Below are 19011 nucleotides of genomic sequence, written 5' to 3' on the forward strand. Positions count from 1 at the left end.
TCTCATTATTTTAATTTTTATGCTTGCCTAAATCCATGAGCTATGCTATTTTTTTCAACATAAAATGCTTGTCTCGTAACATAAAAATGGTTGTCTCTGGTCACCTACTGGAGCTGCTTAATAAAAAACTTAAGTGTCTAGGACTTGAATTTTTAGTCAGAAACTTTAATGTGTTTTTTTCATTGTGTCATTTTGTTTTTTGTTCCTGAGTTGGGGCTTGTGTGCCCCTGTGGACTCCCTGGGATTTTCTCTGTGCTTCCAAAGAAATTTTATTACTTGTCTTGTTGATGTTCCTCCCTCTTCTAAAATAATCCTCCTGATTTTATTTTATTTTTTTTTAAAGATTTTATTTGTTTATTAGAGAGAGAATGAGAGACAGAGAGCACGAGAGGGAAGAGGGTCAGAGGGAGAAGCAGACTCCCTGCTGAGCAGGGAGCCCGACGCGGGACTCGATCCCGGGACTCCAGGATCATGACCTGAGCCGAAGGCAGTCACTTAACCAACTGAGCCACCCAGGCACCCCCTCCTGATTTTAGAACAGCAAAATTTTATTATCTTTGGCAGATCCAAACCCATAACTCCTTGTCTCTGAAAGATAGGTGAATCAGGTTCAAGGTACTGCCACAAACTGTGCATGGGATTTCTGCAAGTTCAGAGTTTATGATCTCCTCATCCACCTGCATATTAACAGCCATCACTGTCGGCGTTCTGGAGAGAGAAAGTCGAAACAACAGGAAAGAACACAAATGCTCTAGATCTCATGAGAGGAACTGGAAGTAAATTCTGTGTTCAGCTAATCACTTTTTGTAGCTCTGGTGATCTTGGGGAAAAACCTTGTTTTCACTGATTTTAATTTTTCTTTGTGCAATTCTGTCTGCTAGAAAATTCCCAGCTGAGTAAGTTACTGCTGTGTTGCCCAAACATTACTATCGGAAACTGAAGATGGTATGCAGCATGAACAAGAGAGCCTTCCTTTCCTGCTTATCAATTTGTGCCCTACAAATGGTTGTTTTTTATTTGTTTGTTTTTGGTTTGCAATTAAAAAGAAAAAAGTGTGATTTGTCTGGGCTTGCCACAGGGCTTACAGAAAACTGAAAGCTCCTGAGAACATTCTCAGCAGGGTAGTATTTCTGTGAAGAGGCAGCTAGAACCCCTTAAGAAAAATGCAGTAACTCACACCTTAAGGCATATAAAGTCATGTCCCTCAGGGCAAACTCTCCAGTGTCATGGAGTTTATGACTCACGAGTGCTGTACTTTTGTGATCCAATAAGCAAGGAAAGATGGCAGGAGAATTGTATTCCTGTACAAAGAGCCACTTCACCTTTCATTATATGGAAGAAAGCCATGGGGATAATAAATTTTTAGTGGCATTTTCAAGCTGAGCATTATTCGTGACCGAAATGCATGCAGCAAGGTGTTACGATACTTACGAACAAAATAAAGGGAAGACAGTGGTTTCAGTTTGGAGCTAAGTTAACTGGTCGTGTTTTTGAAGAGTAACTTTCTCGGTGCCACCCCAGGATTCTGATTCAGATACCCTGTTTTGTGTGTTCTCATGGCACATACCTCTCCCACTGAATTTATTTCGCACTACACAGATCAGGGCCTTAGTGTTAAAAAAAAAAAAAAAAAAAAACTTTATGAGGCACCTGGATGGCTCATTTGGTTAAGCGTCTGCCTTTGGCTCAGGTCATGATCCCAGGGTCCTGGGATCGAGTCCTGCATCGGGCTCCCTGCTCAGCGGGGAGCCTGCTTCTCCCTCTCCCTCTGCTGCTCCCCCTGCTTGTATTCTCGCTCCTGTCAGATAAATAAATAAAATCTTAAAAAAAAATAGACATTATATTTTAGAGCAATTTTAAGTTCACATCAAAACTGCAGAAGTGGCACAGGATTTCTTATATATCCCCTGCCCCCCTCCCCCTGCCCCTGTCCAGCCTCCCCCATTATCTGCACCCCCACCACAGCGGTACATGTGTTCCACTTGATGAGTTGACACTGACTTCATAATCACCCAGAGTCTATAGTTTACTTTAGGGTTAGCTCTTGGTGTTGTACAAGCTACAGGTTTGGACAAATGTATAATGACCACGTTCATTATCGTAGTATCATACAGAATACTTTCATGGCACTAAAAATCCTCTGTGCTCCTGCTGTTCATCCCTCCCTCCCTCCTCCTAACTCCTGGTTACCACTAATCATTTGACTGTCTCCATGGTTTTGCCTTTCCCAGAATGTCATAGAGTTGGAATTGTATGGTGTGGAGCCTCTGAAGATTGGCCTCTTTCCCTTGGTCATGTGCATCTAAGGTTCCTCTGTATCTCCTCATAGCTTGGTAGTTCGTTTCTGTTTGGCACTGGATAATCCACGATCTGGATGGTCCAGGTTTTATCTGTTTTCGGTGCTTTACTTTTTTTTAACTGATGTATCTCAGGGCTGGGACTAAGGTGAGGTGAATGAGGCACTCAGGAATCAAATAATATTTTAATGCAGTATTTAAAAACTCAGAACTAATGCCCCCAAACCCACAATGAATAAAATATCAACAGTTTAAGTAAAGACAGGATCGTGGCAAGCCCTCTCTGATTGCCACAGACAATCCTAAGCAACATTCTCCCTATCCATAGCCCACACTGTGGATGCTGTTTTCTTGCTCAGAAACCTGGTTCTCCCCCACAAGTACTGCTTCCCCTGGAGCCTCCACTTCTAGAAGTTCTTTCCTCATAGTCCTGCTAGCATTGTGCCAGGAGGTGGGGGAGGAAGGTCGCCTCCTTCCTCCTCATCTTCACTTCCCAACCAGTCTTCCCCTCTCCTCCCTAATACATCCCCGGCCCCAGCTGTGAGGTACGTGCTCGTGAACTAGGGACTAGGGCACCTTGCTCCTCTGTCTGTTGGTGTTGGGAGTCTGGAGACCTCTCTCCACCTCAGGGGCATTCCCCCTCAGTCTTTGAAGGGTCTAACTCTTGGCTTTCTGTCACCCAAACCATGCCAGCCTCGAAGGTCCTTCCAAGATGCCAGTTTCCCAGTTCCTTGATGATTCCTTCCGCCAGTGATCTTGCTGCCATCCTCATTCTTCATCAGCCATTCCCTCCCCTGGCCGTATTCTACTCCTTGAAGTTGCCAATGATGTAACTCCTCCAAAATCTTGCATTTCAACTCCCCAGGTTGTAAGCACCTCTTATAACCATCTCACTTTCTTCGGTGCCTTTATGCCAAAATTCTGTAGCCCACACCAGGACTCGTTGATACTACAGCCTTTAACCGTGTATCCCACCTTCATATTCCCACTTAAGATTTTAGGGTCCATCGCTCTAACCATTCCCTTGCTTACACCCTCAGTTCCCTTAGGCTTGTTTCTCTTTATTGTCTTTATTTGGCACAACAGCAGCCATAGCAAAGTGTTTATGCAAGGGAAAGCCTAGTTTAGAAATACATTTTTATGTTTATTTTTTTTTCTTTTTTGTATCCCTACTCATTATTATTAATAGAAGTGATTTGGTATTGGACAAATCTATTTTTTATGTTGATCAAGTTTCACATTTCATTCTGAGTAACTGTGAGTTACTGAGATCAGTAATCAAAACAGCTGTAGTTAGTTATCAAGGGTTGAGGTTCATGAAAGCAGTTCTTTATCTAAATGACACCTGTGGTAACTCTTTGACAAATTATTCTTTTTTTTAACACTTTATTTTTTTATTTATTTATTAGAGAGAGAGAACAAGCAGGGGAACCTGCAGAGGCAGAGGGAGAAGCAGGCTCCCTGCTGAGCAGGGAGCCCGATGTGGGGCTCCATCCCAGGACCCTGGGATCATGACCTGAGCCAAAGGCAGACACTTAACCAACTGAGCCACCCAGACGCCCCAACAAATGATTCTTATATAAATTACTTTGAATAAAGAGAAGATTTTTATATAGAAAGCTGCTGTGTGTCATATCCTGTATGTAAAATGTTTGCTTAGTTAGTAAAATAGGGGTGGGTTAAATTTAAGTAATGGTAATATTCCCAGGGGTATCTAGTATAACATTTATTTAGGACATTACAGAATATCATCCTCACACCAGTTTATTTTACATTAAGATGACCCTATACTTAGAAGAGGGTCCCCTCCCCATTTCTATTTTATCTCCCCTGGGGGAAAAAAAAAATAGTATTTTAAGCCTGAGCAGGTACAATAAAATAAACGCCACATCGCTTAACATTTTGAATGGAATGATTAGGTTTTTGTCTCCTGCATCGTTTTCTTTACCCAGAATTTCTTAAGCCCGATCAGAGTTAGAGCAGCACGAAGGCTGGGAGATAGCAGTGCCTTAGAATAACAGCAGTGGTTGATGAGGTGCGTGCGCGTGCCGGCCTATGCCTCTAGTAACAATTTCCCTTTTTGTGTGCTCTCACAGGTCTACCCTGAACTGCAGATCACCAATGTGGTGGAAGCCAACCAACCAGTGACCATCCAGAACTGGTGCAAGAGGGGCCGCAAGCAGTGCAAGACCCACGCCCACATTGTGATCCCCTACCGCTGCTTAGGTGAGCTGGTCACTGCGTAGCAGACGCGCATAGCACTCTGCTCTTTGGGGTTGAAAAAGGTTGCGCTCATCAGATCAGATATGCGGTTTCTTTCTGCCACTCTGTATGGGACTATATTTTGCACTCTTAAGGTATCCTGTGTTCTGACAGCGCAGGGAGCAATAATTTTTAGCTTCCTGCCTCAGAATGAATTTGCCTAAAATGTTTATTAAAACTACAGATTCTTAGACTGATTCCATAACTCTGAATGAAAAGGCTTGGGGAAGGGGTTCAGGAATCCTCATTTTACCAAATCCCATAGGTGATTCTCATGCACACTAACTGTCTAGACTTGGAGAACTAGGGCCTTGTGTGTTTTCTCACGTAGACTTCACACAAGAGAGACCCGAATATGAAGCTCTTCCATTCTGCTAATTTCTTCAAAATCTCTTTCCTGAAACAGCCAATTACTCCTCCTGGCAATAGTTGGGACACTAGAGTTGGGGAATTCTTTTATCTGCTTATATCAAACGAGAGGAACCAGCTAGATCACTAAGGTTTAAATGTGTGTTTCTCTCACCAATCTCAAATTTTACTTCCACTTTTGATTTGAAAAACTGCGCTGTTTAGTGTGATGTCATACTTTTTCCTCTGGAAACACTATCATACTCCATATTTAATCTGACTTGGTAACTAGTCTCTTCGTAGTTGATATTTTTATATAACCAGGCAATGGGGAAATCAGCATTTGGTCTGATAGCTTGCATGGTTGTAAGGACAGACATAGAGATCTCTACAGGGGGGCTGTGGACAAATATTGATAAACATTCCAGTGACTTCTTGTAAAAACTTAAAAGGGATTTAAAAAAAAAAAAATCCCAACAGCAAACTTAGGGTAACTGTTGAATATTCTGGAGATCTGTATAGTACTTGCTTAAACATGAATGTTGTAACAGCATATGTACTGTTTACTGTTCATGCATGTGCATAATTTGAGACATTAATGGAAAACATTGGCCATTAGAATGAAGTTTTCATCTGGTTTTACTACTCACAATGGAATTGATGAAGAGAATGTGGAAAACCAGATTCTTAAATATTTGATAATTCAAGAGTTCCCTTGTTCCCCCTTCTTCCTTATTCTTAAATACTTCACAAGGTCTCCAACTCTTTTCTAACTGGTTAAAAACAGAAGATTTAATAAGATGAAGATAAGTAATGTTTAAATATAGAGGTCAGCTGTCTCCAGGAACTGTGTATTTCAAACCAATTTAGTTATTATGCCAAGAGACCATTTAATTCAGTGTAAGTTAGGAAGTAGATCAGGAACCAGTTAATTAGGTGGGTCAGGTCTTATTAATGATCTGTTTCTTTTGGTTTTCACCCATTCTATGAAATGTTTCAGATACATTTTGTTTAGGATATAAGCTCACTGGGAACCAGGTAGTAGGTCTCTGGATGAGCAACCTGATAGGTTACTCACAACTACAACTGTTTCAAAAGTGAACAATATCGTTTTGCTTAACATCTTCCTGCTTCATAACTATTCAGAAGTGTCAGAATTGACTAAACAATGGAAACCACATTATGGATATAGTTTACCACGATGTCGCCACTTAGTTGTGGCAAATTTCCTTTGACCCCAAATTTCCTGTGACCCTAAATTGATTGTCTCCTCCTTCCCAGCTGCTCACCTTGCCCTACTCCATGCCGCATCCCATCTCGAGTGAATTAAAACTCCAAGGGAAAAAATACTGTCAAAAGGAAGAAAAGATGTATGAAATGCCTTCAGATGTAAATGTGAAGTCAAAAGATTATATGATAATGCTGTGATTAGCTGTCAAAATGTTTTTATTGTGATAAAGCATGTTCTGCACCATGGAGGAAGGTTCCTCCTAAGTGGTCTCACTTCACAGGCACAAATATTGAGAGTCTGTGAAGGAGGATGTCTTGCTGTACGTAGCACAGGTATTTGTGACAGAATTTGGACCAAAGTCCAGGACCTTTCAATACACGATCCAGTGTTACGGTCAAAACAAAAATTGTTTTGGAGCTAATAAGCAGCTGATTCACCAAATCAGGTCATAAAGGAAAGAAAGGCTGTAAATGGGAGGCAATCAGTAACAGTTTTTTTAAAAGTCCCAACCCACATTGTATTCATAAAGGAGACAGTTGTGACTCTGGCACGGGATCAGTCTCCACATGATGATGTTTTCCACTTGATGGTAGTAATAAGCAACATTCTTATATATGACTTGCTGCTCTAACAAGAATTAGTGTTTAGCATTAGTGTAAGTACCCTCCAAACTCTATGGCTATATCCAAACTTATCCTTTAGACAAAAGACATTATTTTATTGAAGGTAGTTCTCAGAAGGGAGCTACCTAGAAAGCAGAGTACAATTGTCTTAAACATTAAGCATATTAAAACCCAAAACAGAGCTTGAGGAGAGAAAAATGCCTATTAATGCCTAGCATGCACAGATGCAGGATCGGTGTTGTACTGTGTTATTTTTCTTCAGATCGTGTATTTGTCTTGGGCATACTTTCCCAGCAGTATCTTGCATTCCTTGTCTAGATGGAGAAAGTGTATGAGGTTGCTGTTGACACTTTCCCTCCATGGAGTGGGTGATTTCCCTTGAGAGTGAGTTGGCTTTCTCTTTTCACCCTTTGCATTTGATTGTGCTTCTAGAACCAGAATGTAAGATTGTTCTTCATCGTATGAACGTTTCATTAATTATCTCATGTGGAATTAAGCACATCATTATCATTACTCAAGGAGAATATTTTCTTTGCAAAGCCTTCCACCCCTTTCCACTAGAATGACTACTCTTCCTGGTGTAATAGACTCACCACTGAAACTAACACTGGTCTGCGCTTGGTTCTGTCCAATATAGGCAGGGTGCGTTGCATAAGACAAATTACTCTTGATTTCTGGGGGCAAAAGTGGGCTAATAGCTTAACCCCAAAGTATTAGAAATTAAAGAATTGCTACCTTAGATGTCATTCTGTTTCATTTTATACTCAAGGCTTTTCAAACATACAAGTAGTAATGACCAGGAAACTATTCAGACATGGTCAGGTGAGAAACTGAAGGTATTTGATTCATCTCGATTTTGAATTTTATTCCTTCAGTAAAGTGTTAAGATAGTCATGCCTTGTCTTTTGGTGGCTACTGTTGTGTGAATTATCCACAACTACCTCAATCTTCTTGGGTGTGAAAAGTTTGTATTTGGTTATTCTGACAGATAATGTACCAGAGTAGTTTCTTGGATTTATGCTGAAGCAGAACAATATCCAAGAATGTTACGTGAGACTCCACCTGATTTTAAAAATGGGGCTGGGCATGGGAGAACATTTTATCGTAGACGCTAGGATCTTGTAAATGCCCAGATGTCCCAGCACAGTCATCCAGCCAGTACCTGTGGCTCCTCCCCTGTTCATTGACCTCTGCACTCTGTCAGTACAACTGCTTATGAAGTCCTGGGAGATGGTGTGCTGGGTTATATACATACATACTGTGGGAATGATGCTTGATGAGCCGTGCTTTTGCACACCAGAGGGACACGAATTCTTGAATGTCCTCTGTTTTTAAGGATTGTCTACATCATGCTATCATAAGGAATGGCCAGAATCCCTGGACCTTTCTCATCAGGGAAGGCTAATCACTGTTCCTGGAGAGATATCAGACTCCTTCTCATGTGGTCTTTCGCGTGGGACCGATGAATGTTCCAAATTTGTCATACTTCCAAGCCAGTATATAGAGTCTGATTCTCAATAATATAAAAGAAAATATGCATGGAAAAGAAATCTTACCAGTGTTTATTTACAAATCATGAGATTACAGGTGATTTTGATTTTATTTAAGTGTTTGTTGATTTCTATAATAAACAAGTGACTTTTTTTTTAAGATTTTATTCATTTGAGACACAGAGATATAGAGAAAGAGAGAGAGAGCATGAGCCGGGGGAGAAGCAGGGGGAGAGGGAGAAGCAGGCTCCCCGCTGAGCAGGGAGCCCAAGGCGGGACTGGATCCCAGGACCCCGGGATCATGACCTGAGCTGAAGGCAGACGCTTAACGACTGAGTCACCCAGGCGCCCCAAACAAGAGACTTATCAGAAAAAGATGGACAATGAAGTCAGCACATAAAATGTCAGATCCGTCAACAGGTAGTGATAGTTGGAAAAGAAGTCAAAGGCTTGAAAGAGCACACAGAGTAATCATCGTTTTATGTACTGGTGGTTATGCCTTACAAGCTTTATATGGTCGTAGTAACTCCTTATGGGAACATTTTTTTTAGTTTTAAAAGTACCGTACTGCCAAATTAAAATAAAATGTCTCCATTCTTATCTTCAACCACATATAAGCAGCATTCATCATTACTAATTCTTCAGAAAGAGCTTTTGATTTTGTTTTTTGTTGTTTTCCCTCCAAATTTGTATAAGGGAGTTATATTTCTTTCCAGGCAGATTGTTGAATGGGAAGAAATTACATTCTCCCTGTAGATGGCTTCTGAGTGAGGAAGGACGTTTGGTTAAGTAGGAGAATGTACAGAAATGATTTCCTTCTGGGTAGGTCATCCACCATCACCAGTGATTAAATCTCCCTCCCCTTTCTGCCGGCTCCCCATTGGCACTAATTATATTGGCTCCAGAATGAGCTGAAAACATTGATTTTTTTTTTTTTTTAAAGATTTTATTTATTCATTTGACAGAGAGAGCGCGACAGCAGGAACACAAGCAGGGAGAGTGGGAGAGGGAGAAGCAGGCTTCCCGCTGAGCAGGGAGCCCGATGCGGGGCTCGATCCCAGGACCCTGGGATCATGACCTGAGCCGAAGGCAGACGTTTAACCGACTGAGCCACCCAGGCGCCCCCCTGATTTTTTTTTTTTTAATGAATCAAATTTTGAAAAGAAAAAATTAGCGATCTTTGTTGTCTCCAACTCCAATTTAGTTTCATCTTCTTGTTTTAATTATTGTACCTGCTGTTCTGTCTTCTTTCTGGAACTTTTGACAACTTGTGTTTTGTCTGGGGTAAGAGCTAGGATAGCATGAATGACTCACGTAGTTAAATCTTTAATTTTGTCCTTTTTGTTGTTGTTGTGGGAGATAACATTCAAGAGTCATTAAGTAACAGTTATTATAAAGAAAAACAGTAATTTTTGAAAATCTCCTGCTATGCCCCGTGGGGTGCTCTGCTGTCACTGCTTTATTAAAACACAAAATTCATTGATGCAGGCCCCAGATGATAGGCACAGAAAAGAAATGTCAGTTTATTCGCAGTGGTACTGTTCCAGTGATTCTCAGTGATGCATTGAAAAGGGAATAGTGTGGGGTAATGGGAATTTTCCTTTGTAGGACGTGCTAAGAATTATAACTGTGTACTTAAATTTCTCTGATTACAAAAGTAATGCATGTTCATTGTGCCAAGTTGAGAAAATGCAACCACAACCAAGAAATAACAACTTGCTTTCAGTCTGTGTTTTTTTGCATATAGTTTTGCTTTTAGTATATTTCACAGTTATATAATTCTTGTTTCTTGTTTTGTGAACTTTTTTTCACCTCACATTTTTATACTACTTTATTCATGAAATTAAATAATCTTAGGAAGTACAGTTTTTAAACTTAACCTTATACCAGACCCTGTAATGTGTCTATTCCTTACTTTTGGTGATTTAACTGTTTCCTTTATTTTGTGGTGGTGGTGGTTATAAATGGTGCTGTGATGAACATCGTGGTAAATACTTTGCAGTCATTTGTTTTCTTTTTGTAATCAGTTCTTGATTGAATGTCCTGCAACTCTTGTAGTCACTTTAATAAAATACATGTATGCTATTTAATTATATATGAAGATATGAAGGAAATTTTTAATACTGATTTATGATTCTAAGTTTAAAGATATACTCCATTAAGCTACATTTTTTTATTGATAGTAAGTTTAAAAATCTAATTTCTATTATTTGTGAGTAATAAAAGGGACTGTTTAGAATAATGTTTTCTCTAAATTCCAACTTGAGAAACAGTCAATGGACTGTTCACAGAGAAATAAATCCTATAAAAATGACTAATAAAAAGTATAATTAATATTTTCATTTTGTAAGTATCCACTACCTACATGTGTGGCCAAGAAGATAGTTAAACTGTGGTCCCTCCTCTTTTACAGGTTATAGTTTAGCAATGGGTATGGGGAATTTCAGCTGAGAAATTTAAAGAAGACTTAGCAGGAAGGTAGCATTTGAGCCAGAATTTCAAGGACTGGGACAAGCCTGGAGGATATCTTAATTTGGGGATTTAGACAAAGGATAAGTAAAAATCCTGAAGGTAGGACCGTACAGAGTATGTATAGAACATGGTTCACTGTTTCAGGAAGAATGGTAATTGATCATGATTAAAGGTAGTGATTTTTTAAAAAGCATTGCTGTTTTCATTCATTTTTTAATAGATATATTATGATATTTTTTTAATTTAAATGTACATCTAAACAATTATTTTCAGGCTGTTACTGAATATATACCTGTTTTATGTGTACCCATAGTACTTTTGCTCTTGGCAACTAAGGTTGGAATTTTTGAGAGTAGGTCATTTTTTTTTTTTAAGCTAATAATTCAGTCATAAGAAGGGTGAATAGTTACTCAGGCACATCCTGTTACTCTGGTTATTCATGTTTTGCCGTTTCTTGGTATGAAATACAAGCACTGTTTGAGTTGGACTGCTAGTTGTATATGCGCATTGTGGCTCTCTCCAAGAGGTACTGGAATATGAAAATCAAAAAATTGAGATTATTGTGGTTTATCCGTATGAGTGAGTTACGGCCCCTATATTTACTGTCATCTTTTATAATGAACAGCTAACCTCATGAAAAGCATATTCTGCATTTAATTTCTTTTCGATACTGCTTTTTAATTATTTTTCACATATGGAGACAAATAGACACTGGCATCCAAGAAGTAAAAAAGTCATGTAACTTAAATTTCACATACTCACGTTGTCCCCTACTTTATTTTAAAAAGACAAAAAATGCCTTTAGATTTAATAATACATCAGCTGAATATAATGGATATGTTATTTTGAGTTTTTGAGTTTCTCTCTCCGAATATTTGGAATTGCTACTATCCTACCAGATCTGAGAGTCTGAAACATTTACTTTTCTGTGCCAACCAGAAAACAGCTGCTTCCTAGTTACATCTGTGTAATTCAGTCTTGGAAATCATCAGTTTGTTGTTTTAACATAAACTTAATATGAAGAACCATAATGTTTCCAGCTAACCTCAAGCTGTGCCTTTTGTCGTGGAATTTTTGTCTTCCTGATGTAAATGATTACAAGTGATTATGGTGAGGAAACAAGAAAGAAATTGACTTTCATCCAAAAGTTCTCTTTTCACTCTGGTAACTTGTGAACACCTTTCTCAGGTTGGAGTGGCTTGGGTCACTTCCTACAGCGTCACTTCCTCCAGCAGAGAAAGGAAACTGACTTTCCTTTTTGTCTTTAGAACTCAATTCTCATCATTGTATTTCCCAAGATAAATAACACACTTAAGATCATCCTGTCTTGATTTTGCTTACTGTTCTAGGCAGTAAATAACTTTCCAAAATGCTATAGTAAAAAACACGATTTGTGTACAACAAAACTTGTGCAAGATTTTTGGGGACTTAGTGCCATGCGAATAATTGCAAAAGAAGACATAAAATATAAGGGAAAAATTTAGAGTGGTGCAGATAGCTCTGATTATGGTTCTTGGGGCAAGAAAGTGGTTAAACCCAGCATAAAAAATGGAATTCACTGAGTTAAGTTAGACCCTCACCATGAAACCCCAGTTTTCATTATATTTTAATTAGTGGACTACAATTAAAAAAGTGATGTAAATAATACGTAAACCATATTAGACGTGGACTTAATACCATCACAAATAACGGGAAATGTTTTTTAAACAGATTGATTTATTTATTTTAGAGAGTAAGCACAAGAGTAGGGGGCAGGGGCAGAGAGAGAGGAAGAGAGAGAATCCCCAAGCAGAACACAGAGACCAATGCAGGGCTTGATCCCAGGACCCTGAGATCATGACCTGAATGGAAATCAAGAGTCAGTTACTCAACCAACTGAACCGCCCAGGCTCCCCAATGATAGGAAGTTTCTAATATATTTCTTCCCTAGGAAAAGAACTAAAAAATGCTTTTTTTGTGGACTTCCAGGTTTTTCAGTTTTAATGCTGTGCGTTAGGTACCGCTTATTTTTCTAATCTCTCTAAATAGTACCCATTAAAGTATTAACTATTTATTGTAAAGGGAAGAGTTAATTCTGTCAAGAATACGGAAGTACAATTAAGGAAAATTATTTCTCTCAGGTATTTTCAGTGCATTTTTTAAAAGTAATTTGATGTTTGTACACAATGAAAGGATTAACTGAAAAGCATTGAGGAGAAAAAGTGTGCCTGTTTTTCACAGTGACACAAAAAAGCATCGTGAATGTAGGAAGTGCCAGGCAGACGACAGTGAATCTAAAGCCTGCCTTAAGATGTACTTCCATTTCAGTGTCAACGGATCTTATGAGGTATTTAAGTTTTAGTACTTGACCCAGAAAGTCTTCAGTACTTGTTTTACCGTAGAGTCTAAGGGTAAGTTCTCTTAATCTGAATGGCTGCATTAAACGTTCCCTCTTCTCCACATGGCGTAGTAAACTTCAGTTCACACTGGAGACGTGCCCCAGGAGTCGTTTTTTTTTTTTTTGCTCTTGTTTCTCCCATTCCACTCCTGCCGTTCATGCCTGTGAGTCTCAGGCTTTAGCTTCGAAACCTGATGGTGAAGGGAAGTCCCATGGCAACGGCTGCTCAGCCCTGGGAGAGCATCCAGTCCACAGTGGAGGAGAACGGGAGGGTCCCTGGGGGGGGGGGAGGTCTCCAGGAATAAAAATGGCACTGATGCATTACTGGACAGGCTTGCCTGTGCTTAGAGTGGTGGCAAAGTACTGTTGGAGACTTTGGAAGAGGGGCACGCCTGAAGGATGCACAGAAAATAAAGCAGATTTTAAAATGGAGGCAAGCGTTAATGCCAGAAAAAGAAAACCCAAAAGGTGAAAAGTAATAAAGTTGTAACATAAAAAGGAAAGAATACATCATCGTTGCCCTGGGGTGGGGGGTGGGGGGTGGGCTCGGGTGTGAAATTTAACTGTCATGGTGAGAAGACAGACCTACAGTGGAAAAAGTCAAGAAAAACAGCTATTTAAGAACAGAATTCAGAAACGGGGGGAGGGGAAGAGTAGGTAGCAGAAGTGACCCCTAAAGGAGATGGCAGTCGATGGTTTTTATTACCTCTTCCTGCTGTGGAGAAATTTATCAAGTAGGTCTGTGGCAGAAAGAAGGTGAGTTTAAGGCTCCCAGGCAGTTTTTCTGATGTAGGAAATTTCTTTTAAAACTAAAAGTTGCAATTCACATTACTGTTAGAGGGGTGTCCTTATTTAGCTGCCTAAACTTTGAGGTAGATAAAGCTAAACTCTGATTTAATAGCTGAGCTTCTTGTGTGGTATATATCGACTTCATGAGATGTTTGCTTTTCCTTGGGTTTAATTCATGACTCTACAGATATAAAATTACCTTTATACCTGTTTTGCAGAATGTAGGGCAGAATGTCATGATGTTAGATGTTGTAGAGGTTTGTATTTGTGATCCTTTTCAATCTGGAAATAGGCTGATCTTCTCTAATTTAGTGATAGGTGTTTGATCATGTTGAGGAACCAAGCTCAACATGATCAAAAGTAACCTCCTCTTCTCTGGAAGTTTTCCCCTTACCACAAATCTGTTTAAATTCCCAGTCTTAATTAACCAACCACTTCATGACGAGATAGTATGAATTTTCTGTGTAAGTAGGATGAGGGACTGGTGTAAAAACAGGAGTTAGGCAGATGATGGTAGTGTGAGCTGGAGCATGTGAGAGAAGCATCTCCAGAGGGAGGCATTATATCCATCCTAAGGCGTATGTAGAGACAACGAAGAGACATGAATTAGCAAACATGCATGGGAAGGTCCCAAGGACGGTAGTTGTGTTGGTAGGGTTGGTGTATCATGTTGGAAAATTAGAACAGAACTAAGATGGTCGATTATTGAAGTTTGGAATAGTACAAAAATCACCTTTTGTATTTGGGAGGACATGAAATTTATTTGGCTATTTTATGTGGTACCCAGAAACATATCTCACATTCAGTGTGGTTTTATTGATCTTGCGCATGTCTTTAATACGCCAAAATCACCTGCAAGCTATACCCATTTTTTTAGTGCTTGTTACAGTGTACATTCTGTGCATCAGGATAAATCCTTTTATTCTATCAGTTCTTTTAAAAGATGATACAGTTGGAGTAGGAAAAAAAAAAAAAACAACCCCGCTTCTACTCTGGAGTGATATTTCCATAAACTGTAGTAACCTGGCAATATAGCTCCTCATTATCTTTCAGATTTTACTGGCAAACCCATAGGAGGATAATAGGTTGGGAGAAAGTATTGTAACCAGTGGATTTGACAGCCTGACAGGGCAAAGAATAATTGTAGAGCTGTACTGGGGATAAACGGTGCATGGAGCTGAAGACTAAGAATGTTTTCCCTTAGTGACCATAAGTTTGGAAAAAATTGGTATTTTGCCTGAGATGTAAACTCTGCAGCAGTTGGGACTTTTGCTTCATTCACTGAAATATCCCCAAGTCTTTGAGGATGTCATGGCACAGGGTAGGTACTTAGTAGCTGCCTGTGGAATGATTTGAATGGAGGATTTAATGTGAATATGGAGAAAAGGAAGGAAAAGTAAAGGAAGGAGTAGCCCAAACACTAGGCAAGGAAAGGAAAGGGCATAAAGCATCAATTTCACATGCCTAAAAGAATCTCTGAGGTTACAGTAAATGTTAGTTACTTTACTTTACCCAGTATTGATCAACAGAGAAAAGGCAGGTTTTATTTAACAACCAAAAAGTCAACACAGGAATCTCTGATTAGGAAGAAACCAAGTTTTCCTGGGATCCAGATAAAAGTACATTAAATGCTTATCTCTAGGAGATGGGGGTCTGACCTGTTCTCCACGTGGTTTAAAGCCAGCGTATGCCAGAGGCATCTGTGTTCAGAGAAAAAGCATACCATTTAGATTAGTTCATGATAGTTTCATTATCCTTGGCTTTTAATTCTAATGGTAAAGGATTGTTTTAGCAGAAACCCACTTCTAAATATCATTTATAATGGTGATGGAGTTTGGAAAGTTCTTTCAGATTCTCATGTTGTATCTGAAGAGTTAGGGTCATATTTTTGAATACTAACCATTAATTACTACCCTATTTAAATGCCTTTAGTAAATGATGAGATGTATATGGTGTTTAGTAGGTGCTTGATGTGTAGATGTAAGTACTCCCCCTCGAGAGGTTTATGTGACATTAAAATTTGGGGTCATCCTATTGGTTCATTGATTAGGTACATGCATTTTCAAGACTGTGTCTCCTAGCTGACATTCCCCTAAACCATACCCTTCAGTATTAACTAGTTTGCTAAGAATATGGTGTACGCCTTTGTGTGTGTTTATATCCCAAAGGTCTGGCTGTCACTGAAGATCCCCCTTCTTTATTGTGTGGTGTCTTTATCAGCTCTGAGTTGCTAGATTCCTGTGAGTGAGTCATGTGGCTCCCTCTTCTTGTTTTACTGAGAACTTAGAATTGTCAGTCAGGGGCTATGATGTGTTCTGTATTCTCTAAGTGTATTTAATACACTGGGGACTCAGGTCCAGTGTGCCAAGAAGTTATGCCATTTAAATAATTTGAGCTTATTTCTCTTTTTCCACCTTTGTTCTCATTTTAAGTTCTTAGAATTCTCAGTTGAGTCTAAATTCATGGGAACCAATGCACATATGTTCTTCAGTAGTTTTTTTTTTTTTTTAAGATTTTATTTATTTGACAGAGAGACAGCAAGAGAGGGAACACAAGCAGGGGGAGTGGGAGAGGGAGAAGCAGACTTCCCACTGAGCAGGGAGCCCAACGTGGGGCTCGATCCCAGGACCCTGAGATCACGACCTGAGCTGAAGGCAGACGCTTAACGACTGAGCCACCCAGGCGCCCCTTCAGTAGATTTTTTTTTTAACTGTGTTATCTCCAGTCTTTGACTTTGTAATTACCTTTGGTAATAGACCCTTCATTTCACTTCATATGTCAGTCATTTTTAGCCTCCTCATATTTCCCTATTCATCGGAGACCCCTGGGCCCTCACGTTAGTTACTTGACCCCACATCTGTTTTTTTTTTAAGATTTTATTTATTTATCTTAGAGAGAATGGGTGGGGGGAGGGGCAGAGGAAGAGGCAGAGAATCTCGAGCAGACTCCCTAATGAGTGTGGATTTCGATGTGGGGCTCCATCCCAGGACCCTGCGATCATGCTCTGAGCCGAAACCAAGAGTCGGACGCTTAACCGACTGAGCCACCCAGGTGCCCCTCGACCTCACATCTTTAACTTGCACCGTCACTCTACCCACTCACAGCTGCGCTTCTTGACTTGACGGGGTAGTCAGCCCTTTCTGTTTTGCCTTCCTAATCTCCCGTTTCCTTCCCAGCCAGCTGTTATCAGGCATCCCTCCCTTCAACTCCATGGAATGGGCTCTGCTGGCTTTCTCATCAAATCCAGCAGACACCTCTCTGTCTTCTCTAACCTCGCAGTGGTATCTAACCCTGTTGGTCGTTGCCTTCTTCCCACAACACCGTTATTACACTGGTGCTTCTGTTTTTCTTTCAGCTGCCTCTCATTCTCCTTCTCTGGCTCCTTTTTCTGTAGCCCACTCGAAAAATCCTCCATATTGGCTGGCATTTTATAGGAGTCCTCCTGGATTGTTCATTCTCTTGTAATACACATAACTTACCAGGGAACCTCATCAGTACAGTGGCTTCTGAAGGGCTGGCTTGATGATTGTTTAGCTATTAATCCAGGCCAGGCCTCCCAAGTATTTACTGGTCATCAGACTCCGTGTGACTCCCAGAGTATTGATAATTAGCCCTGTCCCTTAGCTCTTAGCTCATTTGGATATTTCATCTATGGTGTATGTGAGTTTCCTTATCAGTAATCAATAAATGATAAATTTGGGCTTTTCAGATTAAATGAAGACTATACGAGCATGGACTCTGCCTATTCCATTTTTCTCTGTTAGTTTATTGTACCATTTGGGATACAGATCTGTTTTAGGCAAAGGATTGGATTGTTTTCAGATTCTTTTAAAAGTCTCCTGGACCCTGGATTTCATGCAGAAGAATTAATTGGATTTGAATGGGCTTAATGTATAAACTCTAATATTGATGCAGAAATACACCCTGTATTTGGCTGTAATTATCAGTACACCAGAATCAAGGGTTGTTTCCTTGTTCTGCTTTTTCTGCCAGTCAGTGACAACTAGTAGCAAGAATACAATGAATCAAGCTTAAATCCCTAGGGACTCTTTATGTATTCACTTTCCACATGTTTTTTTAAAGAAATGGAGGATATAATTATAGAAGTCAAGAAATGGATGACAGACAGGCTGAACCTCAAAAAAAAAAAAAAAGAAATGAAGATAGACGTGTAAGCAAAATCCTCTTAATTACACTTTAAATAAGTTTCTTGCTATATATATATATAGATATATATATACACATCTATTTGTATATAGATGTGTGTATATATATATATAAGCTGTGATATCAGTGTTGGAATTAGCATCTTCCACTGTGAGGATACCTTACATTTGTGCTAAAAGTGTAACTGGAGAGAAGAGAATTGCTTCTGAAAGCAAAACATGGAAAACTGTCCTAATGTAGGAATATCAATTAAACAGCTGTCTAAATGAGTAAAAATGTTATTTTTTGTTGCAGTTAGTGCATGTTCATTTGTACATGAGAACTGTTATCAAAGATGTCTTTTATACTTGGTTTTGATAGTTGGCTTTTCATGCCATTAGCTCTGTTTTTCCAAAAAGGTAGCCTCTGATCTATAGTCATGAAATATATATATATATCTTTATGTAAATAGCCAGCTATCCAGACAGTTTGAACATCAACCGAAAATGAAACATCTGGAATTACCACGTAACGAATAGCATGAGTTAGGAGGGGTGTCAAGCCAAGAGAGGGAACTGACCTCTGTTTCTTTTGACTGGGAGAAAGGCAGACATGCCTTTGAATAAACAGTGCATTAAACCATGAAATGGATCACTTTAAACTCAGGTAATGGAGATCCTGTGTCCTGTTAGCCTTCTTGTACATCACTAGAAAGTCTGCGTTTGCCCAGAAAATGGCAAATCATTTCTACTTTTCTTAGAAGATTCTGATAACCAGTATTTTACCAAAAATCAAAAGTCTGCCCTCAGCTTTTTTCTAAAACCACAACATTTCCGGGTTAAAACAGCTGAGACCCTAAGCATGATTTTTCCTCTAACCTACATTTTAGCCATCTTTATAATCTTAAGCAAAAGACAGAAACTATTGTTTGGAATGGGAAATACCCTAGAATTACCCCCTGTAATGGTAAGTCTTA

General features: G+C 39.5%; 1 protein-coding gene across 6 annotated transcripts in view; it reads left to right on the forward strand.

Annotated features, from left to right (window-relative positions):
* APP (amyloid beta precursor protein) overlaps window positions 1-19011 on the forward strand; it is a 262737-nt gene that overhangs the window by 71951 nt on the left and 171775 nt on the right. For all 6 annotated transcript variants that reach the window (XM_028115529.2, XM_028115501.2, XM_088024143.1 and 3 more), the window contains exon 3: window positions 4394-4523. In XM_028115529.2, the coding sequence (XP_027971330.1) occupies window positions 4394-4523 (130 nt within the window). The remainder of the gene's footprint in view (window positions 1-4393; window positions 4524-19011) is intronic.

The sequence above is a fragment of the Eumetopias jubatus genome, unplaced genomic scaffold (assembly GCF_037043125.1).
Source record: "Eumetopias jubatus isolate StellerSeaLion01/CBP00866 unplaced genomic scaffold, mEumJub1_p1.0 scaffold_1, whole genome shotgun sequence".
Lineage (NCBI taxonomy): Eukaryota > Metazoa > Chordata > Mammalia > Carnivora > Otariidae > Eumetopias > Eumetopias jubatus.